General features: G+C 30.7%; 2 protein-coding genes across 2 annotated transcripts in view; one reads left to right on the plus strand and one right to left on the minus strand.

The window, feature by feature from the left end:
• Positions 1-27,831, minus strand: part of LOC134683452 (1-phosphatidylinositol 4,5-bisphosphate phosphodiesterase delta-1-like) — a 91,198-nt gene that overhangs the window by 31,469 nt on the left and 31,898 nt on the right. The gene's annotated exons all lie outside the window — the stretch shown is intronic.
• Positions 19,205-25,214, plus strand: LOC134684238 (uncharacterized). Its single transcript, XM_063543503.1, has 4 exons — positions 19,205-19,377; positions 20,470-20,595; positions 21,520-21,704; positions 25,061-25,214. Exons 1-3 carry the CDS (start codon positions 19,282-19,284, stop codon positions 21,694-21,696), a joined length of 399 nt encoding a protein of 132 aa, XP_063399573.1. The 5' UTR covers positions 19,205-19,281; the 3' UTR covers positions 21,697-21,704; positions 25,061-25,214.

Genomic DNA, 27,831 nt, shown 5'->3' on the forward strand with positions numbered 1-27,831 from the left:
GCTCAATACTACACTGAAGGTTTGTTTACATCCCAAGCATGTACAAAAAAAAATGTATCATAGAATATAAAATTATCCATCTTTGTGTTTTCACGTAACCATCACCCCTTTTATAACCATATCCCCCCTCCTGTCCAGTTTCCCATTTTTTTCTAATAATTTATCCCCGTTAATAAATTCAAATCCCTTTCTTATCAGTAAACTCCACCCCCTTTTATTTTCTAATCGTTAGAATAATGAGACTGATGATTTAATATAAATAAGTCGTTATAATGTCAAACATATGTTCAAATGACATCCTTGACAAGGTATCCTGTTAGAATGATATTTACATGTATAAGGGTGCCCTGATTTATGAATAATTTACATATTGTTTTACATGTTTTTTAACATGTTTGTTTCCTGTTGTTGTTTCAATCCTTGAACTTCCATTTCTTAAATTTCTGTATTGTATTTTTTTTATCATTTCCATGCTAAAAACTTTTTTATGTATTGTATATTGCATGTTTCTTGTATACATGTATTGTTTGCATTTTAACACATCAGGGTAAACAGGGTTGTGCTTTTTGCGATTAAGTAAACATTTTTTTAATATTCTGCCAATTAAGGATATTTAGTCTTGGTTAATCTTATTAATAATATAAATGGGTAACAGCTGGGAAGCCAGGGATCAAATAGATCAATCAGATGTGGTGACTGCAATGTACTTTACTCTGCTGACCAATTTTTCTCAGCTATATATTATTAAAATTCTAGAGAATTAAAAAAAAGTTTTTAATCCTCTATTGAGTTGGTACAACAAGAATAGATAAAATAGTCATTATATCTATCAGGTATAAGTCATTAGACAATCCCTATTTCCCCTACAATACAACTTGATCTTCCACAGACAAGAAAGACAGACACATTCAATTTTTACTTTAAAAAATAGTGTCAGTCTAGTTGATTTCTCACATATACCATTATATAACATAGCCTATAAAGTTATGTAGATAACAATCTATGTTCAGATACCATTAAAACCTTGATATATTCCCTAAAGGTATTTGAACACATCTATTTACTTATACACACAAACATATTAGATTTAAATGCACAAGAAAATTCAAGGTTTTGTAACATTTTTTAATAACATTACATTGTGAAGTGTACATAATATGAGAAATAAAATCATCCAACATTTAAATACAAAGTTTTCTTTCTTCAAATAAATTTAAAATAGGTAAATTCAACACCTATACTGGTACATTTTAGCTTCAATTTTGACTATCATAAAACTTTCAATAGTTATCAAATAATTAATTTATACTTATGAAACTATAACCCCAATATCACCCTCCCCTCTTTCAACTGTATGCACCTGTTTGTTTACATTCAAAATGCAGATACTGAAAACAAACATGCAAACAGTCAGATGGAATGTACATTTCTCATGATGAAATTAACAAGTCTAAAAATAACTCACCAAACTCTTTCAAAGCAGGTAAAAGTTTCTTTTTCAAGGCATCATAATATTTTTCATCGGGGATAGTATAATGTTCCTCCTCCCCTCTAGTGCATGCCATTTTTGTAACAGTTACAGGTCACAAACACACACCACAGATAATGGGGTAATATTTATGATTTATTTGATCATTTTTACCTGAGTGGAGTTGTCTCCCCTAGGCTGGAATTTTGTAAATCATTGCTTGTGTTAAAGTTTTTATTTCCCTAAGGTGTTTTTAGTGGATAATTTAATTAACAACTTTATGAATAATTTGATAGGATTGTAAAAATATGTGTCTATTGTTATAAATATTAATTGATCTTTTGATCTTTAAAGATATTTTGTATCAAAACAAAGTTTGGAGCTCACCTTAAAAAACATTAAATCTTTTAAAATGAATTTATATATATATATATCTTTATTCTCAATAAACCATATACATCGGTATAGAGAAGACATGCAATTATGTACAATATTTACAACAAGACAGAGCAAACAAAATAGTTGCTAATAAAATATCTGAAGTCCATTTTAGCCAGGAGCACATACACCTGTGTTAATAATCTTTATGAATTTACATAATTTAATCAATACTGATTTGTTTTTTGAAGACATAATCTCTTTGTATTTGACAATATTTGCACTTTGTAAATAATAATGTGACAGATAATGTTTCCTGTTTTCTTTAAAGTATTTACATTCTAATATATAATGCATTTCATCACCAATATCATTTTTATTACATAGAAGACAAATTCTATTGTTTCTGACTATATTGTTCCATCTACCCTGTTCAATAGGGAGCTTGTGATGTGTGGTCCTAAATCTACACAAATCAATAGACAGTTTGTTCCCAAGAATTTCAAAATAATCTTCTTTTCCAAAAAAATCTTTATTTAAGACAAGAAATATTTCAATTTAAAATAATTCTATAAAATTTAAAGTTTTGAATTCTAATGCACAAATTTAAATAAACTATTCCAACTGCCATGTTTATTTAATTAAATCTAATTTTTTCATTATAATAATGAAATTACTGAATCCTTGCAATTGTCAAGACATTAGTAACAGATTTTTTCTTTATAAATATTCTACTGTGGATTCATTAATATTCGTTGGATACCAATTTTCTTGGATTTCGTGGGTTCCGGAGAACCACGAAATTAAATTTTCAACGAATTACAAATTCTCTACAGGAATGAATGCAGACTTTGCCAAAACCACGAAATTAAATATCCACGAACAGGTAAATTTTTCTCAAACCACGAAAATTGGTATCCACGAAAATAAATGAATCCACAGTATTCCCTATTTCTTTTCTATTTGCTATTTCTATTATCAATATTTGTAAGATAAATGCAGACAATAACATGCTACAGTGGCTGAGTATTTTCAGAGAGTACATGTATCTAATCATACACCCTGACACATACATATATCATTTATTAATTACAGCAACCAAAATATCATAAAATTACCCTGGGTTTAAATTGAGCATGAACATTTACACTCAATTACCCATATTGCTCACAATAACTTTTGCCAACACATTCTTTGTGTATTACATGTACTTAATACTAAACACTAAAGATACATGCACAGAAAATAACAAAAATACAGCAGTTATACAGTCCTCGCAATGGGTGACAACTCTAAATTCTTTAATAATTACTTTAACCAAAATAATAAAATTGCTCTCAGTTTAAATTAAATAGACAAAAGAAGATGTGGTACGGGTGTCAATAAGTCAAAGTTACTCTCTATCCAAGTCACAATTTATAAAAGTTAACCATTATAGGTCAAGGTATGGCCTTCAGCACAGAGTCTTGACTCGCTCCGAACAGCCAGCTATAAAAGCCAGAAAAATTACTAGTGTATAACCATTCAAACAGGAAAACAAACCGTCTATAATCTATACAAAGAACTAGAAACAAGAAACACTTATGAACCACATCAACAAACAATTACTTCTGAACATCCGAAAGTTTTAAAGTTTTAAATCTTAGATGTTTAAAATCTAAGCTCAATTGCATTCTCTTCAAAACAAGTGAAACTGCATTGGCTACTGGTCACTATACTCATTAGTGTTCTATTGAGGTATAATACCACCATTGATTTTTCCCTATTAGTCTTTGTTAAAATTGCACTTTTCAAAAAATTGTGCAGAATTTATCTTTGTTTCAAATAAAGAAATACTTGGCATGAGTAAAGTTTTATCCTGTCCAGTTCTATAGAAAAAGTTTCACATAACATTTCATTGCATATAAGAAAATAACCATCATTGGAAGTTATAACCAATCTCCCCTTATTCTATCTGTGTACAAGGTTTAGTCACCATGTAACCTCAAGATTACAAAATTTTCTATATAAATCACAATAAAAAATAATGGTGATTTGAAATACCCAAAACATATGTTTATGACACAGAAATAGTTTTACTGCGATAAAATGTAGGATTAATAACCTACAACGGTCAAATTCAAGGGAATATTTTTTTAGACCTACTTTCGTATGCAACCCGATGTGACGTACCATGATTTGGTGGTATTACACCTCGACAGGAAGTTGGTGAATGATGATTGTGAAAACACATCACATAGTATAGCTGACTTATATTTTCAGAAATCCAAATGATGTAGTTACTGAGAAAGATGTGATGAAAAAATATTCATCAATCAGACAGATGTAGGACTGACAGATGGACAGATGGAGAAGTGGACAGACAGAGGTAAAGCAGTATACCCCAATTTTTAATGCAGGGTTATATACCACTGTTTTTTTCTTAGCTGTGGTTTAATTACTTTTCCTTACATATTTTATTTTGTTTATTTACTGTCTCCATTATGAAAAATAAAAGTTGTGGGCTAGCCTAGCTATTATTCCATTGACATAATTTGAATTTAGAGTTATTTCCCCTTAATGCTTAAGCTATGTTGGGAGGGCATATTTCTGATGACTGTATACTGACTTTAAAAAATGTCTTTGGATTTTTTTTGTGTCACTGGGTTGCTGTCTTATTATTCAACACATATTTTCAAATATTATAAGCATTTTTTTTTTAATTATAAGTGAAAGAAAATATTGAAGTTAAATAGGCACTAACTTTAAAACAATTTCAAAAGGGTGGGTCAACACAACTGAACTGATGTCCAAGATAGAAAAATTAGAATATGTGTTAAAACAACACCATGCCTCTCTCTCCAAGGGACGACATCAAAAGTTCAATGAAGGATAAAAAACCTAATTTACATAGTTTTTTCACTGACCCCCACACCCCCCTCGTAACTTAATTTGGGAAAAATTGACTGACCAATAGGGATATATGTAAAATCGATATTGGATTAAAAAAAACTTGCTGCTATGCTGACCCCCCCCCCACCCCCCACCCCCCCCCCCCCAAACTATTTGATTTAAGTTTTGTATCCTACATCGATCTTTTGATGTCGTCCCTCACAATACCTAACATTCCTCTTTAAAATGTATGAATTGAGTTGGTTTCTGTCAGTTTCATTAAAATGGACATTGCAGTAAACTTATCAAATCACCAATTGATGCAGTCCGAGCTTAAAATACAATACAGTTATATCCCAAATAACAATCAAACTGACTATAATAGAATAATTATTACATTACATGTATCTTTCACAAGAATCTGTAAGTTTGATTGGCAGACGTTACACTTATGAGGCATTTCCAAAATAAGATTTTATTTCCCAATAAATTGCTAGATTCATGACACTCACAGAATGTCAGCTTGCTCTCCATTATAACAACATATCACAACAATGCATATGAAGAATTTGATGGAACCATTCATTTCCTTGTTGTAGCCTAAAAATGTTATTAAACTAGAGGCTCTAAAGAGCCTGTGTCGCTCACCTTGGTATATGTGAATTAAATGTTAAACAAAGGAAGCAGACAGTTCATGACAAAATTGTGTTTAGGTGATTGTGATGTGTTTGTACATCTTACTTTACTGAACATTCTTGCTGCTTACAATTATCTCTATCTATAATGAACTTGTCCATATAGTTTCAGTTGAAAATGTTAGTAAAAATATTATAAGCATTTTTTTTTAATTATAAGTGAAAGAAAATATTGAAGTTAAATAAGCACTAACTTTTAAACAATTTCAAAAGGTGTGGTCAACACAACTGAACTGATGTCCAAGATAGAAAAAATAAAAATATGTGTTAAAACAACACCATGCCTCTCTCTCTAACAATACCTAACATTCCTCTTTAAAATGTATGAATTGAGTTCGTTTCTGTCAGTTTCATTAAAATGGGCATTGCAGGAAACTTAATTTGCGACCATCAAATCACCAATTGATGCAGTCCGAGCTTAAAATACAATACAGTTATATCCCAAATAACAATCAAACTGACTATAATAGAATAATTAATCTGTAAGTTTGATTGGCAGACGTTACACTCATGAGGCATTTCCAAAATAAGATTTTATTTCCCAATAAAATGCTAGATATGACACTCACAGACTCAGAATGTGCTTTCCATTATAACAACATATCAAAACAATACATATGAACAAATTGATGTAACCCTTCATTTCCTTCTTGTAGCTTAAAAAATGTCATTATTAAAAAATTTAACAATACTTAGTATTTTTTTGGGGTTATTTTAGGTCGTAAAAGAGTTGATCTTGCACACTTATCAATGTTCCACACTAATATCTCTAATTTGACATCAAAATTAGAAAGATAATATCATAGTGAACATGTAAACTAATTTATAAGTTGATTGAACTTCAACTTCATCAAAAACCACCTTGACCAAAAACTTTAACCTGAAGCTGGACAGACGGATGAATGACGGACGAACAGATGCACAGACCAGAAAACATTATGCCCATAAAAATGTGCTTTGGTCAAATGCCTCTAAAACCCAATAAGATTAAAAAAAATAAGTACATGTATTCAACTCCTAAATAAAATCTAATCTCAAATGCTAAGGTTTTAAATCTACATTGCAAAGATCAGGTCAAAACTCACTTAAAGTGTGTTTACCTCCATGACCTTAATCACCCCCAAAATATTTATAATTTCATTCGTTTAAACGGGCAGTGCATTAGAGTGAAATTAATTTCTCCTGGGTGTTTCATCATATGTAGCATAGAGGGCGTAATGTTTTCCCGCTTCAAAATTATTTTCGCGGTATTTTATTGCCTATGTTATCATTCAGCACGACATCGTCAATCTGAGCAGTCGAATTTTCTTGGTACGCTGCCTATCTTGAATTTGACAATGAACCCAGATTCTCTATTACTTAAGGAATCTCCTGCATGGTGTTTCACAACAGGACATTTTCAACACTAGTAAACAACAATTAAAGTTTCAACAGCAGCCCTTTCGAGAACCTCATCCCGGTTGTATATGCCATTTTCCCGTTATATTGCAACATGTCCAGCATGAGCGGAAGTCAAGTTTCAGGAAGGAGCCTGCTATGGTTGTGGATAACCAATATTTGAGGAATAGATGCCTATTCAACTCGAAAGCAGTCTATGGTCCAAATCAGGAATTATTTATATAAGATGAGTATTTAAATATTTATATAAGATGAGTATTTAAATATTTATATTAGTAGTCAATCGAGTGCACACTTTTCTCACACACGACTACATTGAATATGAACAAGGTCAGTCTAAAATTATCGTCAGAGATAGATTATAGAGATGTATTGATTTTTGGTATAACATTGGTTGTCATGATTTCATTACCGACAATTTAAATACCGATACCATTTTACACGCTTATAAATACTCTTTTGTTAAAAATTGTACTACACGGCTGTCCGTTAGTTTACAAAACATTATTCTGCTATTACATACAGTGATCTTGTTTTATAAGTATTGAAGATCTTTTGTTTAGAGGACTTATTATTGAATGTACTGATGTAAACCATTGGTTTGCTTATTCACTTGCCACCACTTGCTACCTCTGTTCTAAACAATGGTAATCAAAGTTTTAATTTTATATATATATTGTAGGTCATGTCATTTACATCTATGGAAAACACCTTTGTGAAATTTGAAGATATCTTGGTAGATATGCAATCTAATTAAACATATTTTTATTGTTTTACGTTTAACATTCAGCTTATCGCCAGATAGGCATATATACGATCTGCATTCTGATCATCTTGGTTTTTACTGAACATATGACGAGGTATAATAGTTTAGACTACTAATCCTTGGATGGAAGTTCATATATATATTTTTATTCTCGTTCTCCTTTTTGGGATGAAGTTTTGCTTAATATATATTTACTGAAGTTACGTGACCACTAATTAAATTGATGTGAATGATAAGATATTTAAATTTTATGTATATAGATTTATGGATTTGTCACCGATTCTGATATTAACGTGTGTACAGATTTTGCCACCTGAGTTAGACGAGGCCTTATTGATCAAAGTGGTTGTATCCACATGGTCTCCCAGTTATACATTGACATATTTGGTTACTAAAGTATTTCATTGATACAGACAAAGCTATCATAAGCATAACCGGTTGAGAGACTCATAACTGTTTGATACCATAAAACAAGTTAAACTATCTTCAGAATATTGAGGTTAATTTTATGGGAGAACTGTAGCTTCCGTTGGTCAAATTATATCCATTTCGTATATATGTCATAGGAATGTGGCTATACTATGATTGAATCATTAGTTTTGATGTTATATCAGCCTATATGAAACTAATATTGGACTTTCAGTTCAGTAAGATTATTGCTCAAGGTATGTGTCATGAATACGATGTATACCATAGTTCTATTTGGAAGAACTTACGGCTGTTAAATATATGTGGCTTCTTGGACTGATTTTATGAGAGATAAACGCATTGATGGTTTACGGATAACCAAAACTTTGTTATTGTTTATATAAGGGCAGTATGAAGCCTTATTTGCAGATATTGCGTATGTCATTTTTGTGACTTGTTAGAAGCACAATTAAGTCTTGTTCTTAGAGGTTGAATGGATACCTAGGGCATAGATAAAATTGCAGACTATATAAGTCGTATCATAAATACTGATGACTGCCGTTTTGCAGTACATAATTTTGAATATTTGGATTCCCTGTTTGGGTCCTCATGAAATTAATTGGTTTGTTAGTGATCATAACCATCGATTACCTGTATTTTACTTCAGGTGTTGGAATGTACATTCATGTTTATTGATGCGTTCACTATCTATTGGCAAGGTTTTAAATGGGTGGTATGTTCCCACAGTTTGCCTATTATTGAAAGTCCTTATGTATACATGCAGCAGTGTAAGGCATATTTTACTATTATTTTACCATGTGAGGAGATCGGCGTATTATTAGCCGTTTTTATATATCAAAGGAGATAGAATAATTTATAAGAAGGTATAAATGGGTGGTATGCTCCCCCAGTTTGCCTATTATTGAAAGTCCTTATGTATACATGTACAAGGCATATAGAACTATTATTTTACCTTTGTGGAGATCGGCGTTTTACTGGCCGTTTTTATGTCCCAAAGAAGATAGATTAATTGATCAGAAGGTATAAATGGGTGGTATGTTCCCCCAGTTTGCCTATTATTGAAAGTCCTTATGTACACATGTACAAGGCATATAGAACTTTTATTTTACCTTTGTGGAGATCGGCGTTTTACTGGCCGTTTTTATGTCCCAAAGGAGATATATTTATTGATCAGGTGTTGGGTTTACATTACCTACTAACAAAGCTAATTTTTTATTTGGTAGAGGGAATAAATCGGCTTTTGGTATATGGATTTACCATTTACGGTGTTGGGTATTATAATGGAGTTTAGTGTGACATTAAATTAACTAGTATTAACTTGGTGATAGTTTTCATGTATTGGGGTAATTTTTTATTGCATATGCTTTATTGTAATTTTTCATTTTATTGGTGTATCATGTATTGTATTGATGAACTATTTGAAAACTTGGAAGGAACCACATATCAATTTAAATTTATGTTATTTAATGTTTTTTCCAGGTGTTCAGAAACGATATTGCTTTGTCTAGTCCTGTATGTATCTGCATACTATAGTATAGAGGGGTGCACTCGATTACTGGTGTAGATTCTACAACAGATTCTCAATTAGTGAAATATGTTTTTGAGGATGTTGAAAAGAAATTAGGCCCACAAATCTGGAAGGAAGAACCGATGAGTTATTACAGGATGCGTATAATAAGTTATTTTGTGTATATATAATCGTTTTACACAACGTACCATTGGTGCGTGTATATTGGAATATCTATGTTTTAAGTGTATCAGAATTGTTGAATCTGCGTTATTATGCAATTAATTGCAAGTCAATACACATTTCAATTTGTATCGGAAAACGGATATTTACAGAGATGGAAACTGGTTTATTATTGTGAAAAACGCACAAATTTGCGTTCAGTCCTAATTTGAAATTATATATGCATATAGTAGCATTTAATCTGATTAAAATTTGTATTCATTCAGGAATTGTCACAAGTGAAAGAACTTTTTGTTTTTCGTTCAACAAATTAGCCTTTAAACTATACAAGGATGATGGAATTTACTTTGCAATTTTCTCCATTTGTTACCGATATACGGTACGGATTATATAGTTTACGATCTTGTGGTGCTATTACCGCTGCAAGGTTTGTTTTTTCAGATAGACTTTTTAAACGTCAGTCGGACACTTCAAAGGATGGCTATGTGAAAGAAGATTTATCAGAACGTAGGATTGTTTCTCAGAATTTGGGAAATGAATATCTTTTTTGTTTTATTTACATTTGGACTATATAATCAGCATCGGCGTTGTCGTGCGACTATCCACTTTACAAAGTCTTTGGTATTTATTATAGCCTTTTATGGCGTTTATATGCAGAGTGTGTACATATATATACTTGGATATTTGGTACAAGTATTGGTTATACTTGGATATTTGGTACAAGTATTGATTATACTTGGATATTTGGTACAAGTATTGATTATACTTGTTTATTTGGTGCAAGTATTGGTTTTATGTCTACATTGATGGGTGGTTTATACCAGGAGAATGATAATGTATTGATCTGTTTATTCAAAATGCAAACAACAGAACAATCTCAACATTCCTAAATATGTGAATCAATTGAAATATTGACCATATGATACAGAATTAAAGAGCCAGTTTGCTTTACAAAGTCATTTATTACAAATTTTGTAGACCTCCAATGGTTCATAGATAATATACTGAGGTGATATCCCATGATGCATTTGATAATAGGTATCTTAAGGTCATGACAAAAAACTTGACCTTGAAAGGTGTCACAAAGATAAACACTATAATTCTTTTTACATTTTCTTAAAAGACATTTAAGCATATCTTGAAGTTTACCCATCTTTACCTACGGCTTATGGTATGAATAAAGGGACTTAATCATGAAAACTTAACATTAGAATTGAGATTGGAAACAGACAACAAACCAACCACAGAGCAGAAAACTGACCATTGCCACCTATGGGTCTTTACGGTTTACCCTAGCAAAAATATCCTGCACCTGGAGGCTGGCTTATCAGCTGGCCCCAAAACAGTTATGGACAATAATAAAACCTATTCCAACATGGGGTGCTCGTTTGGTTGTACCGGCTGTATAAGTATATGGCCATCATAGTCTTTGATATCAGAATGAGAACAGGTTGAATCACATGACGTGTGTAAAGTGTGCTTATGCTCTCTGCACAATAATAATTCTTGTAGAAAATCTTTGAAGAGTTCATAGGTCGCCTGTTGTAAGGCTAAATTTCTGTCCTTATCAAATTTACATTTTCAGTGGCAATCTGTATTTTAAGTCAATCGACCACTGTTAAGATTGAAATAAACAATTAATTTCCCAATAGGCGACAATGGTAGCCTTTTTCGAGATACAGACTTTAGAAAGTTGATTTTCTTAACGAAACCTTGCTAGAATCAAAGAAAAGTTATTAGGACAGTATTTTTTGGTCTAAAAAATATAGGGTCGCGTTGCTTTTCTTAGCGTATTTTGTACTTATCTCCCATGCCTATCAATTTTGCCCTTAAAAATACGGGTCTTGTCCTAGCGTTGAAAAGTCATCTCAGAGCCTTTAGGGCTACGGAATAATTTTTATTTTACCTTTTGTATAAAGCAGAGTGCACGAAGTCTCTAAAAATAAAAAATAACGGGAGCACATATCGACCAATCAGGATTCGCCATACTCTTTATTCTGAATACCATGTTATGCTCATAAAATGGCTGCGCCCATAAAATCTAATGGTGTATTGTAACCTATACGGTATTTAATACTTTCTTGTATCGTGCAATTCATAGTGCGTTAGATGCACAAATATATATGCCACAAATAAATCATCTTCAAACCGTTCTGGCTTTACTCTCTGAATTTTCAGAATTTTTTATCGGAGGTGACCCCAGTCGAAAAATGTGAAGAAAAAAAATCTGATTTTTTGAGTAAATGCGGTTCTGTTAAAAAGGGACTGAAGATAATGCCCACTTTCTCCAATGATTCTTTATATATCATCAAGTACTGATTATATTGATAACAAAACCAATCCAATATATAACTACTACGGTAAATTTTGAACAACAGTTTTAAATGAAACCGTTTTCGTAAAAAAGTACATTTTTGAAACAGACTATAGCATTTCAAAATATGGAATATGTGTTAATATTTGTGTTTTGACATCGATAACTGTTTGTTAACTACAAAATGGCATGTTTATTTTATTCTTTTAGTTTGATATTCGTGTGAACATTTCAATGTTCGAAGGAGATCATTTCCGTACATTTTCGCTGAATTTGGTAATTTCGATAACAGCACTTGGGTCGAGATTGTTATGTTTAAAAATCGATTTATATTCACAAACTCTAGACGTGTACTTGCTCTATTCAAACAAATCAGCAGAACTTCAGAAAATGACATATTCGTTCCACAGTAAGTCAAAAGTCGAGCCCACCCTTGTTTCTAAGGTAAAATGCAATACCAATATGAAACAGACTATAGCTTAAAAACTATATAATCAATATTTCATTTGTCACCAAAATATACCGTTTCACATCAAATGTCAAGTAAAATTACTGTTTTTGACACTTTTTGAGCACTATTATAAAGAAATGTCGATGCTGTATAGATTGAAATAAACAATTAATTTCCCCATAGGCGACAATGGTAGCCTTTTTTGAGATACAGACTTTAGAAAGTTGATTTTCTTAACGAAACCTTGCTAGAATCAAAGAAAAGTTATTAGGACAGTATTTTTTGGTCTAAAAAATATAGGGTCGCGTTGCTTTTCTTAGCGTATTTTGTACTTATCTCCCATGCCTATCAATTTTGCCCTCAAAAATACGGGTCTTGTCCTAGCGTTGAAAAGTCATCTCAGAGCCTTTAGGGCTACGGAATAATTTTTATTTTACCTTTTGTATAAAGCAGAGTGCACGAAGTCTCTAAAAATTAAAAATAACGGGAGCACATATCGACCAATCAGGATTCGCCATACTCTTAATTCTGAATACCATGTTATGCTCATAAAATGGCTGCGCCCATAAAATCTAATGGTGTATTGTAACCTTAAAACATTTTAGTAATTATTGTCTTTTTGTTCTTGTTCTAAACATTCTTGAAATATTTGCCACCAGACAAAATAAGCAGTTATTAATCAATCAATCAAGCAATTAATTCATCTTTCTGAAAGATCAAGTTTTACCAGGTATATCATTAAAGAACTGATACCCATGACTTGATAAGCATCCCAGGTGTGACAAAAACTGGCAGCCATGATATAGAAAAGGTCATTTAAAGTAGTATTGGTACACCAAGGAAAGTCACATAAATAAATAACAAGCTAAAAATTAGTATGATTCAATTTTATATTAACTAAAACTTTTAAGTTCCCAGGCTATTTTTGTAAAATATCTTTAAAAAAAAAATTGCTTAATAGTTGTACTTAAAAGTTCATGAGCTATAATATAACAATATTTTTTCTAGTATGTTTTTTGTGAAGAAACTCCCAGGCCCAAAGGTGAAGATTGAAATATGTTATCATCCTTTCTTAAAAGTTCTCACAGGAAACCATTCATTTACATCATGTATAATCATGATATTACACTTTTTTGCTGTATAATTTTCACACTATGAAAGTTGTAATTTTAACTGTCATTTCCTTAATTCAATAGAAAGATTCACATTCACTGTACTTTAATCTCTTAGTATTCAGTTTAAAAACTATAACATTTATGTGCCTAGGCAGATCCAGGACGGAAGGGAGATTCCCCCCCTTTTTTAGAGAAAAATTTGGTCGATTATATAGGGACACACTGAAGAATCACTGGACTTTGTGCCAGTAAGAACCTTAAATCAAAATCTGTGAATTGTATGATCTATATGCATAACCAGAAATATAGAAAACAGAATTGAATTATTCCATCAACAGTTTATTGGATTAGAAGGATTTGTAAAATCAGTTAATTTTAATGTATAAATGATGTTTTCAAAATAAAATACTTTTAGAGGAATTGAAAAAAAAAATAATTGCTTTTTCTACTTAGATTTTTTAATATCTTCTGTTGTTTTCTCCATTCAGCTAAAGAGGTTATTGTTGTGTGCTAGAAAAAATAAGTAAATTCTTCCACATTCATGAATTCATTTATGTTAATTCTTATTCAAAGTAAGAATTCTTGTAAGTGGTTGTCTTTATTGGTAACTTAGCTTTTCATCTTAATGCAATTTAGTCTTGACTGCATTAGATAGTCTGAAAGTCTAGTAATGCATCACATTTCTCTAGACTATAGGGCATTCAGTACTTAATGTCACATTTGACAAACACATATGTAGAATGTTGAAGACTGCTACTCATTGGCGGATCCAAGGAGTGTTTAATTCAGGGTATATTATGTAAAAGTTTCATGTGTTCTGGAGTTAGAGCCCCCCGCCTTATCCCCCCCCTTATTTTTCTAAGTATCTGTATATTCGCCTGGTATTTTGATTTCACTATATGCTAATGGATATTTTTGTTTCATTGTTCATATAACTATAATACATAGTACTCATATCATTCAATTTTTCTTCACTGTGGATTCCTTTATATTTCATGGGTACCAATTTTAGTTGATGTAGAAAAACTGGCATTTTTGTAATATTGATTAAATCATCAAAATTACAGCAATTAAGTCGTAGCTACAATCCCCTTCCCTTTCATGAATGTGACCTACTGAATTAGACTATTTACGGGTTTGTAATCAAATAAGCAACATGAATGGTGCCACATGTGGAGCAGGATCTGCTTTCCCTTCCGGATCACCTGAGATCACCCCTAGTTTTTGGTGGGGTTCATGTTGTTTATTCTTTAGTTTTCTATGTTGTGTCATGTGTACTATTGTTTTTCAGTTTGTCTTTTTCATTTTTAGCCGTGGCGTTGTCAGTTTGTTTTAGATTTATGAGTTTGACTGTCCCTTTGGTATCTTTCTTCCCTCTTTTACTCTTGTTTTAATTTTACATATATAAAATACAAGAAGAAACAAATATTTTCTAAAATCTGAACACTTATTTTGTTAACGAAATTTTATCAATAAAACAAATGTACTTTTCAGCCTTAAATATTGTCAACAGGAATGACTGAATTCATTTAAAGAACTAAAAATACATAGTCGTGTATTAACGAGACACGTTTAAATGGTCATCAATTTGTTTCTGTTGATCAAATGGGTGATACTAAAATATCCTCTTACCAAAGCTGTTAAGTATGTTTACACATAACAAACAAATTCTACTTTTGGAAAACTAAAATTTTTCAAAATCTAGGTATTTTAAGTTATTAACAGCATAAAGATGTAGATATTAAATTTAACTTTTGAACTTTAAAACATTATTCAAGTTGATAAATGTAATGGAGCAGCATTCTGAGGAGTCATCATTTTTTTTTAATTTTGTGGATTTTGTTGGGTTAAGGTGAATCACCAATTCAAATGTTCAATCAAATACAAAATCTTTATCAGTTTGTGCATGTATGCAAAATTTGACAAAACCACAAAATTGAGTATTGAGAGTTTTTTTCTCAGTCCATGAAAATTGATACAGAAAAAATAAATTAATACACAATATCAATCGAAAAAAAATAATTATTGCTGTCAATGCAGTCATCTCATCTCATTTTATTGCATCCCTTATAAGGAACTTTTTCTGGACTGTCTATTATATATCAACCTTTGATTCGTACCTCACTCACCGGTTGGGATCTCCCCCTTATTTTAGATGATCAATGCCTTTGAATGGGGACATACATGTATGGATGGAACACACCCCTTTATCATGTTTTTGGACCCACTGCCCCACCACCCCCTTTTTTGGATTTGATTTTTTTATTATATGTTTTTAAAAACACTACTTTTAAGAACTGCTTTTGGGCTATTTCATGGTGTCCATTTTATTGGTGGAGGAAGCCTAATTATGAAAAATTGCTGGATCTACCAGTCTGTGCCCACTATCTATATTATTAGTATGTACATTTAGAAGGAGAAGGTACAATTTGGGGTCATTATCTTTAAATCAAATTTATTTCAAACCAAATCTTTCACAAAAAATTCTAGACCTATCCATTATGGATATATAATTTCAGTTTTTAATTTTGATGCATTTACACCATAACATGTACTTTCTTCTATATCATGTATATAGATCAAAGTATGCTTTGTGCCTCTAGATCAATAGTTTTTACTCATTTTGTTTTGATTTTTCTTCATAGTCATGGCTGTATACAGTTTACATCATGAAAATGAAATATTTTAAATGAACCCAAGACTTTGCAATAAAAACTAAATGAACCTCATTAATCATGTTTGTAATTACATGTTATAAGAACTATTTTCTTTAAGATCAAAAACACATTGCAAAGGCAAATTATATATGCATATGCATTTAGTGGTTATAACTCTAATATTTTATCATAATTTTACTACTTTTATCATCTGTAGTATAGTACACATGTAATTATAAACAATTAAATATCTACTCTAGTTCTCAATCCCTGCATACATGTACTTTTAGCATGAAGAACTGCAACACCAAGACTTCTTTCAAATATTTAAAGTTCACTTATAATTTTGTTAAATTATTCAAAATCACTTATATTCTAAGAAACGAATAACTGTCAGTTTGGAAAATAGTACCAATAAGAGTTACGGACCTGTATCACAATTTTGTTTTTAAAAAAGATCCAATATCCCAAACTTCTTAATTTGGGACTTTTTTAGTCCTCATTTTGGAGATGAAAATATCTATAGGGGCACAAATGTTCTAAGTCAGTTTTAACTTTTACTTAAATTCTGTATTACCCCTCCCTTTTCTTTGGGACTTCCTCACAATTCAATTTTTCTCGCTACCATATATATGTACAATGGTAACATTCACAAATTCAGTGGCGGATCCAGGAATTTTCATAAGTGGGGGCCCACTGACTGCCTAAGAGGGTGCCTGCTCCAGTCACGCTTCAGTGAGTGATTTCCAATATAAGCAACCAAATTTTTTCATCCTGCCCCCCCCCTAAATCTGCCTCTGAAATTAAGTTTCTATGAGACAAAACATAGCGATCATACATAGGATTTTATTTACTTACAGAAGGTTAAAACAAAACAAAATATCTATGAACTTGAATATATCTCCCAAAAAGAGGTGTGGTTTGTGAAACAGCAGTATTTACAACATGCCACCTACATGTACCTATTATATAAAACCACACATCTGTCACAAGAGTTTATTCAGTCAGATTTAGAGTCTTTTATTGGCATTTTGTTTGTGGCTTCATTGACCACAACAGGTTGTTTTACAAAAAACTATAACGCCTATTTGATTATATTGTTTTCATCTTATACCAATATTTGTACAGATTTATGAAACTTTTAATAATTTCATCAATAAAGTATTTCTAGGAAATTGATTATTTATATTAGCTACAAATTAAATTTTTGTAATGTGGTGAATATTTTGTAAAGAAAAATAAGTAACTGCATTTTGAAATTAAAATTTTTGGAAATTGAATTTTTTATGTTTTTATATATATAATGTCCATAAAATTGAAATGTATAGTGAAATTATAATCTTCTATCTTAAAACAGCATAAGTTGTTTTAATACTACAGTTTATACCGAACATCAAAATTAAAGACAACTCAAATGAAGTTGATCACTGGAGCATCTGAAACACCCTGCCCCCCTTTTTAGGTCAGTAAGTGGGTCCCCTTTATAAAAGTTGTATATCCGCCACTGCTAAAATTGTCTTTAATTAGCCTGTAAACCAATTCAAAGGAAATAACCAACAGCCTATTTAAAACAATTAACTTTTTTAAACAAATATAACAGACAAGAACTAACAACAACTAAACTACTGAACTGAGGCTCTTAACTTGGGACAGACACATAAACTATTTTTATTCAGTAGATATATATTTATAGAAATTTTGCAAGATTAAATAATAATTTTCAATAATATTAGGTGCAATAAGTGTTACCTTGAGAAAAAAGTTTTCAAAATGAATAATAGCAATGTTTAACTTTTCAAAAATAAAATTAAAGTAAATTGAATTTTAAATTTCTTACTGCTTTGGTCGTCCCAGTTTATATTCTCTGAGTTGTCGTCTTGCTCCATTGCTTCTTTACAATATCCGTTAAAAAAAATTATCACCTCACAAACAGTTCACAATTATCACTTTCTTTTATACTCCATTGAACTTTTTATAATCCAGATATATATTTCAACGTCTGTTTCAAATATGTAAAAGTAGATCACAGGTAAAATGTATATAAACTTTACTTATAGATGTCCCAAGCTGAGTAACTTAACATTTTATGGAGTACTGTTATAAAATTGATGTTGAAAACTTCATGAAAAGTACATAAAACTACAGGCACCCATCCAATGCAGTCTAATTTAGTGCATAGATGATCGGATCCAGGTTTAATTTACATGCATGTACAAATTTATTTTAAAAGATCATCAAGCAGAAACTGTTGTCAAAATACTTATAAACTTTTTGTATTCCTCTAGGATGTATGTTTCAGTGTTGATTTCAACTTTCAGAAGTTTATTTTTCACTAAAACCTCAAAGCAAGTCAAAGGTTTTATTACATTTGATAGTTGACATATTTTAAACTTTCCATCTCTAAAAAAAATAGTAATGTCATCAAAATTCTAATCAGCAATGTTTACTTCAATAAAGAATGTTTATTTCAATGTATGTTTCCAACTTACAAAGTAATTTACATAAGTCAATTAATCTCTAACTAGGTATTTTATCATCACATAAACCAGGTCCAAATTAGGAACCAAAATTATTCACTTTATTTTTAATACTGCAAGTTGATTTCTCCAATTTCTTCTGAATTATTTCTTTTCAATTCTTCAGTGAATTGAGTTTTTCTATTCTTCTGAATTATTTATTTCCCATTTATCCATGAAATATTTTATTCCACTTAATCATTAAATATTTTTTTCCCTTTTTTCTGTGAATTAATATTTTCCATTCCATCTATAAATTAAGTTTTTTCCATTTCTTTTAAGACTTGATTATTCCATCTAACTATACACTCTATCAGAAATTAGTTATATCATGTTTAGGCAGAATTAATTAATACCTACTGAATTAATAATTAAGGTATGTAGTATTTGGGTAATCGCTAATCAAGATCACATTTATCAAGGATGCATTATAACATTAACTGGTCAATAGTACAGAGTATGGTCAATAGGACATCAATGTCAACAAAGTATTTGACCAGTCAGATAAAACTTTGTAAATATTCAAATTCCACATGCATTCTTCTGATTTAACTCTCAACATTCAGATTGAGATTCATAAAAAATATTCGGAGATCAAATTCATTCATCAGGCCTTAACAGATTTAAAGGTATGGATCATATTCATGTTTAAAAATATATAATTATTAACATTAAATGAAACCAGCTAATGTTACATCAAGAAGAAATAAAAGTGAGATGATTTTGTATCTTAGGTTAGTTCGTTTACATTAGTTTCAATTTCGTCGTAGGCCTTAATTTATACATTTGTATAATACTCTCCTAAAAATAGAAAAGAATAAGATGTTTCACGGTTTAATCTTAGGTCATGTCAAATGTGAAGGGGTAATCCACAGGGTTCCAACTACATGTCCCCATTCAAATGCATTGATCGTCCAAAAAAAAGGGGAGTATGAACCCAAAGGAACCCCCCTTCCTCCTGGATCGACCACTGGTACAATTTACAAAAGTAATGTCAAAAACAAGACTGGTGTCACTACCTCGCTCAGACTGGTGATGACCATCAGTTGAACAAATTTTGAGTACACAGGCAAAATTTGCTCACATGAATTTCACATGAAAAATATCACGTGAGATTCACCTCAATCGAGCTTATACATAAAACTCACATGAAAATTTTCATGTGAATTTCACGTGAAATTTACAACCCAAAAAAATGATATTTTTCATGAATTTGATTAAGGTGGTACCTAACACTACAGGGAGATAACTCTGTAAAATCAGCTAAACGTTTTAATTACGTTGTGTTGTTAAGGGAATATTAAGCTTCTTAATGATCAAAATAAGTGTTTGTCAAACTGCTATATAACCAGTGTCATTTTTCTGATAAAACGGTTGGTTCAAATTTTTTAAAGTTTTTATATTTTTGTCAAAGGGTCAAAGTAAATACTTTGTTAAAATTTCAAGAAAATTAAACGAGCCAAATTAATTTTAGTTCAAGTGTTGGCATCAGGAACCAATGACCTTGAGAATGCAATAATGTCAAAGTTTTAAGGCCATCATCGTCCAACAGCGTTTCAAAGTGAGCCTGGACGAATGTAAGTTTTACAAAAGGAAAACCTTTCATTTATTTTTGAAATTTATATATTTGTAAATAATATAACAGATACAGTGGTTTTGTTTGATGGAAAATAAATTATACTACTTTAAAATTGATCTGTATCAACACTTTATATTAACAGATGTCGAGCGTAACTGAAAAACATAGAAAATTTGTTAATACAGCGATGGAAATGTCCAACATTTGTAATGTTCCAGGCATTGGATATGCTTCTGCTGAAAAGCTAGGAAATAATGGATATTTCTTGGTAAATAATTTTAAATGTTGAATCTTGATATATATTTTCATGAGTATAAATTCATGCTGGTCATCTATGACCAGATGCTTTACCATAATTAGACAATAATATCAGATTATTATCAGCCCTAGGTTCAATATCAACCCAAGAGCTGCATGGCTCGAGGGCTGATATTGACCGAGGGCTGATAATACATGCGATATGAAAAATGACATGTTATGATCTTTTTATCATATGCTTCAATTACAATGGAGAAAAATAACCGATTCATATATTGATCCTTTTACATGTTTCCCTAAGAGAAGTTCAAAGATTGAAAAGTTCCAAACGTCGGACCCAAAATTAAGTACAATTCGATATGAAATATTTCTATCATATACATATTTTAATATAGACGAATCGACAAAAATATACATAATGAACACTGTTTTGGAAAAGTCAACTTTTTTAAAGTAACTTTATAAATTATGTTTGAAACTTATTTATTCAATAATTCGTTTGTTAGGTTGTTTTTTTTTATTATTATTTTACACAATATACTTTCCAGTATCAAAATAATTGTTTTGTGCACTACTTTGTAATGTTTTTCATACAAAACGTAGCATTGAGGTGTATTTTACGGAATTTGCCGAGGAGTACCGGAATGCCATGCGATAATGTTACGGAAAGGCATGTGATAACAATCGAAGCATGTGATAAACTTTTCATATAAGCCCGCTAAGCACCAATTCGAAAAAAAAAAAGAAATTTACGTTAACTTAATGCTATTATCATTCAGTAAAAATATTATGTAATTTAGTCTATTATTATTAAAAGTATATGATAAGTGAATATAATATATATATTTTAGTTTTACTCCTTATTTTTAACTTAATTATTTTGTTATATCTAAATTGCACACAAACTATTTTAATAATTCATTCCTTATTTCAGGCCTGTCAGCTTTTTATGAGGTATTTACAATTAGAAGGTAGTCAATTTACAGGTTGGCTACAAGGAATAACAGGAAATAAGAAGGATGCAGATCAGGCATATATTGCTCTGGAAGAGTGGCATAAACAGTTTGGTTCCCATAAGGGAAAAGTTGAAAATGTTGACCAGACACAATAGACTTAAATGTATGTAAAATAAATGTTTGTAAGAATCTTTTATAGTTTTATATTTGTATATACAATTATCAATTCAATTTTCAATTCAATTCAATTCAATTCAAAGTTTTATTGCCATATAAACTTTACAGTTTGTGACATATAACAACAACAAAAACAAATAAAAGACAATAACTAAGTAACTCAATATATATACACAAATTCAGGTAAATATTAAAGGGTCCCCTGTCCTCAGGTCCATTGACTTTTTTATAAAGGATCCTAGTTTATTCACTTGTGTTGGTGTTGATGGGTTAAGTATATATATAACTTTGTCATTGTCAGTGAGATTAGCAAATAAATTACTTTCTCTATTAATGCAATCAAAATATGTTAATCTAATATTGAATTATGAGAACAATTTATTAGGAAATGTTTCTCATCATCTAGTACTTTACATTTTTTGCAAAGTCTCTCTTCGCGAGGAATTTTAAAATGCCTCCCTTTTTCAATTAATAATGAATGGTCACTGATTCTAAGTTTTGTAATTAATTTTCTAAATTCAAAGTTTGGGTTAGAGAGGTAAGGTTTGATCAATAGATTTGGCTCAAGTGCTTTATAAAAATTTAATTTACTTTTATCATCAATAGATGTTAACTTATTTATCAACAGGTTGTTGTAGTATGAGTTTATTTGGGGTTTAATATAGCTTTTAATATTTTTTAAATGTTTTAAATTATCACAGGTTTTTAGTCTATCTATATCAATGTTAGATTCAGAAAGAATATCTTTTGCAAAAGTGAACCATGAATAGGTGCCACTAGAATCCAAAGTTTTAGTTAATTGAAAAGATTCATGTAATAAGGGATTCAAATTTGAGGTGAAAAGCCTTGCTAAATACATATATATAATAGTTTGGGTTTTTATATGACATTCAAAAGGCAGTCTTCCCAATTCGTTCCTTGTACCAAAATTTGAGGCACTCTTGTTAGTGCCAAGGGTAAACTTGCAATACCCAAGATGCAAGTTTTCTATTGGAGTCTTGTCAATAAAATTAAATGGGTCCACAATTTTTCCAGAAACCAAAGCTCTTTTTTTAGCTTTGAAATATGTTATATATGAGTCCAAATATGTTATTTCAGAATTATAAGTCAATATAGGTCTCACTAAGGTGTCAAATAAGTTATTTGACACTCTGATAGGAAGGCTGCCAAGAGAATTAGTATATGTTTTAATAGAGAACAAAACCTTTTTTGCCTTTTTTGTTAATTCAGCTGTACTATGACTAAGATTACCATTTGATTTAATCAGCAGACCCAAGTAAGGATATTCTGAAACATTCTCTATTTTTTTGTTTTTATATACAAGTATAGATGTTTCAGGCTTTTGCTTTGTTGTTGAAAAGACCATACTTTTTTGTTTTATTTATGTTTAGAGAAAGCTGCCAGTTTTCACAAAACATGGACACTTTATTTAGACTATTTTGGAGACCCTCCTTAGATTCTGATAGTAAAAGCAGATCATCAGCAAACAGGAGGGAGCCTAGTTTACTATTTATAAGCTCCAGTGGACTTGAGTTGTCATCTTCCAAACCTTTAGTGATATCATTTATAAAAATATTGAACAAAGTAGGACTTAATGAATCCCCTTGTTTCACACCTCTAGTAATGTCAAAATAGTCAGAAATGTGATCTTTATGTTTTAAAGAGGATTTTGTATTTAAATATTGTTGTTTTATTACTCTGTAAAAAAACTTTCCTACTCCCATTTTGCATAATTTATACAGAAGGGCTGTCCTCCATACAGAGTCAAATGCCTTTCTTAAGTCAATGAAGCATGCATATATTTTTTTGTTATTTTTGTGTATATATTTATTAATTAAAGATTTTAATATGAAAATACTATCAGCAGTTCTGTGGTTTTCTCTGAAGCCAAATTGACAGTTATTCAGCTGTTTATCCACAACTGTGATTAATCTAATATTGAGTACAGCATTGAATATTTTAGGAAGATTACTGATTAAAGATATACCTCTCTATTATCAAAAACAAAACCTCTTCATTATTTCATATTTAAATTAAGGGCTCAGCTAAAATAAGTGACTGTTAATTATCAGGCCAAAAAAAACAACTTACAAATACTTGATTCATGCTTCTGTAAATTGACAAAACAAACTTAGATGAATTTACAACACATTCTACATAAGTTATCGGAGTTATTTCCCCTTCTATGACTAAAATTGAAAAAAAAACAAGAATGTGTCCACAGTACACGGATGCCCCACTTGCACTATCATTTTCTATGTTTAGTGGACCCTGAAATTGGAATAAATTCTTTAATTTAAATTAGAATGATCTTATCAAAGAAAACTTGTATGCTAAGTTTCAAGTTGATTGGACTTCTACTTTATCCAAAACTACCTTGACCAAAAACTTTAACCTTGAAGCAAGACAGACCGACGAACGAACTGACGGACCAACGGACGGACGGATGAACAGACAGATGAACGGACGCAGACCAGAAAACATAATGCCCCTCTACTATCTACTATCGTAGGTGGGGCATAATAAATTAAACAAATCTGTATCATAGTAATTATAATTATTTAAAACAAGTGAAACTGCGAGCTACTGCTCACTGATGATACCCCCGCTGCAAGTGGATAATATTAATAGTGTAAAAATATGCAAGTGTTCGGTAAACAGGAAGTTGTCAAGTGATGAATCTGAAAACGCATCACACGGTATAGCTGACTTATATAAATCCTGAAACCAAATTTCAGAAATCCTTGTATTGTAGTTCCTGAGAAAAATGTGACAAAACATGAAGTTGTCAAGTGATCAATCTGAAAACGCCTCACACGGTATAGCTGACTTATATAAACCCTGAACCCAAATTTCAGAAATCCTTGTATTGTAGTTCCTGAGAAAAATATGATGAAAAATATTCATGGGACGGATGGACTGACTGACAGAAGGACAGACAGAGGTAAAACAGTATACCCTCCCCCCTTTTTTTAAAGCGGGGGTATGATAATACAGACAGATTGGATTGTTGTCTGTTACTTCACAATTTAAGATGGCAGAAGTCACACCTTCATTGAAATATTATCATGTACCTTTTATCAACAGCTGAATATCTAGTCTTTTTTAAGTGTTGCAGTTTAAGAGTAAATACTTAAAAAAGTTTGGTTTAGGAACAAATTAGACCATATAAAAAGAATTTGATTCTGAGTAGAATTAATATCTCCCCTTATTTTCCCCAGCAGTGGTTGACATATCTCTACATTTGTATTAGATTTACCACCATTAAGAAGATTATTTTGAATAAAACTGTCTACAAAATAGGTTAAATTTATAGTTTAATGCTTGATTATTATTTTTCAGAGATTTGATTCAACCTGAAGACTTAATACTTGGACAATTTTTGGAGCATTTTGGATTTTTTAAGCAGTGATTTCATGGCACCAACATGACCAATAGAACCATAAACAATTTGATGTGATTGCATAAAACGGACTGAATTTACCCGAACTTTTGGCTGATTTCTGTGAATCTATTTTTAGTTTTAAAGAATTTGAATAAACAGATTGGTACTTTATAAGGATGTTCGCTACCCTTGTTTTTCAATTTTACTCAGATATATGAATCCACTAGTTTTATCCATGTAGTGTAATTGAAACATTTTCCTGCCAAACCCACATTTTTTTTTTGAATTCTTATTACATATATATCTTTATTTTTTCATAGTTTCTTTTAAGGAAAAAGATTCCATTTTTTTTAATGTTTGAAAAATCCTGAGAGAATCATTCCTGCAAACTTTTCAAAAGCCACTATCTCAAAAACAAGGACATATATGATCTTTCAATTTTTTTGCTTTTTAAGTTCTGTTTTTCATATACTCTCAATTTATTGCAGTCACTTAAAAAGATTATTTTTGAAACAGAGTAGCGACCATCTTTTTACTGTTAAACTTTATACCTTAAAATTAAAATAAATCAAATTTAAAATTTCTGCTTACTGATTTGGTTGTCTATATTCTCCAAGCTATCCTGATGCTCCATAGCTTCCATAGAATTAATGTTAAAAATGTATCACTCCACAAAATTGTATGTTCCAAATAATTTATAATACAACATCTTTCAAAAATAACTTATAATCATAGGTAAAATATTAATTTTACTTGTGTATTAACATCACCATACAAGTAACTTTTAACTCAAAAGGTGTTAATATCTTATATCATGTATATAGAACTAGCTGTTAATGAAGAAACTGACGTCAAAAACTTAATGAAAAAATATGAACAGTTAAGGCATCGTCCATCCATTAGCATTCAAATTTTGTACATTCAAGTTCAAATTTGTTTAAGTCACCATTGATCAGCCAGCAGAAACTGTTCAAAATACTTGTAAACTTTTAGTATTGCACTAAGAATGTATGTTTCAATGTCTATTTCAAATTTAATTCATCACTTCAAATCTAGTATAATAGTAGCCACAAATGCTATCATTCATTGATTACACAGATTTCTCTTTCTGCATTAATTGTATGCAGAACATTCAATGTTATCAAAATTCTAATCAAGTTTGAATACTCCACCAAAGAATGTCAATTAATCTCTAACTTCGGTATTTTATCATCACATAAACCAGGTCCAAATTAGGAACCAAAATTATTCACTTTATTTTTAATACTGCAAGTTGATTTCTCCAATTTCTTCTGAATTATTTCTTTTCAATTCTTCAGTGAATTGAGTTTTTCTATTCTTCTGAATTATTTATTTCCCATTTATCCATGAAATATTTTATTCCACTTAGTCATTAAATATTTTTTTCCCTTTTTTCTGTGAATTAATATTTTCCATTCCGTCTATAAATCAAGTTTTTTTCCATTTTTATGAGACTTGAATCTTCCATCTAACTATACACTCTTTCAGAAATAAGTTGTATCTTGTTTAGGCAGAATTAATTAATACCTACTGAATTAATAATTAAGGTATGTAGTATTTGGGTAATCACTAATCGAGATCACATTTATCAAGGATGCATTATAACATAGTAACTGGTCAATAGTACAGAGTATATGGTCAATAGGACATCAATGTCAACAAAGTATTTGACCAGTCAGATAAAACTATGTGAATATACCTTATTCTTGTGCAAAACCTAGAATTAAAAAGACCCCATTAAGTAATTGGTAAATGCCGAAATTTACCTATAATTTTTTACTACAAAAAACACCCATAAGCCAGGTAAAACATTCACAATATAATTCAATAAAATATTTGATTTTTTATCAATATTTGTCCATTTCATTATGAATATCTTGTTAAATAAATATTTAAAACTGATATAAAAGTTTCCAATTTCCAGTTTCAGGTACATTTTAGTTGTTCCATTAATTAATCAATTTCCCTGCTTAAATAACAGGTTTAAATCAATAGCGCTAATAAAAACAAACTCATTGTTTATTTACGACCAGAAGAAATGTCTTATTCATATACTTTTAGTTTCTTTCGGAATATTGGATTATTTCCCCTTTTGGATAGAAGAAATAAATTAAATTGTCAAGTTGGAATCAAATTTCAACTGTCAATTGCAAGAAGTGTTGATTGATTGTTAGCTGTTTGCTAAATGTCCAGTGGCAAATATTTCATGATTGTCCGGAAAATACTACCCATGTATGGCTTATAATAATCATGGGCTCTTCTTATGGGCAGCAGGTACATGTACTTGCTGATGTGTGTCAATTGTTCGATTGTTGGTTGCTAAATGTCCAGTGGCAAATATTTCATGCATATTCAGGACGATTTGGGTCAATTGGGGAATGGATCTAATTCACTGTGCCTAAGGTTTCATAATATTCAAAAACCGCCGATCTGCTCCAATCTGCTTTGGAATGTTTGGAAATAACCCCATCTACTCTTTGAATGTTAAAGACAAACAAACACTGAACTAGTATATATTTGTTTAGGGGCCAGCTGAAGGACGCCTCCAGGTGCGGGAATTTCTCGCTACATTTCTCTTTGACACATTCCCCATTTCCATTCTCAATTTTATCTTCTTTTAACAGACTATAAATTAGAAAATATATAAAAGTAAATTAATTTGTTTTGGCCATATTGTTAGTATGGTGGGTTTCAGAACTTCATATTT

The sequence above is a fragment of the Mytilus trossulus genome, chromosome 9, assembly GCF_036588685.1.
Source record: "Mytilus trossulus isolate FHL-02 chromosome 9, PNRI_Mtr1.1.1.hap1, whole genome shotgun sequence".
Classification (NCBI taxonomy): domain Eukaryota; kingdom Metazoa; phylum Mollusca; class Bivalvia; order Mytilida; family Mytilidae; genus Mytilus; species Mytilus trossulus.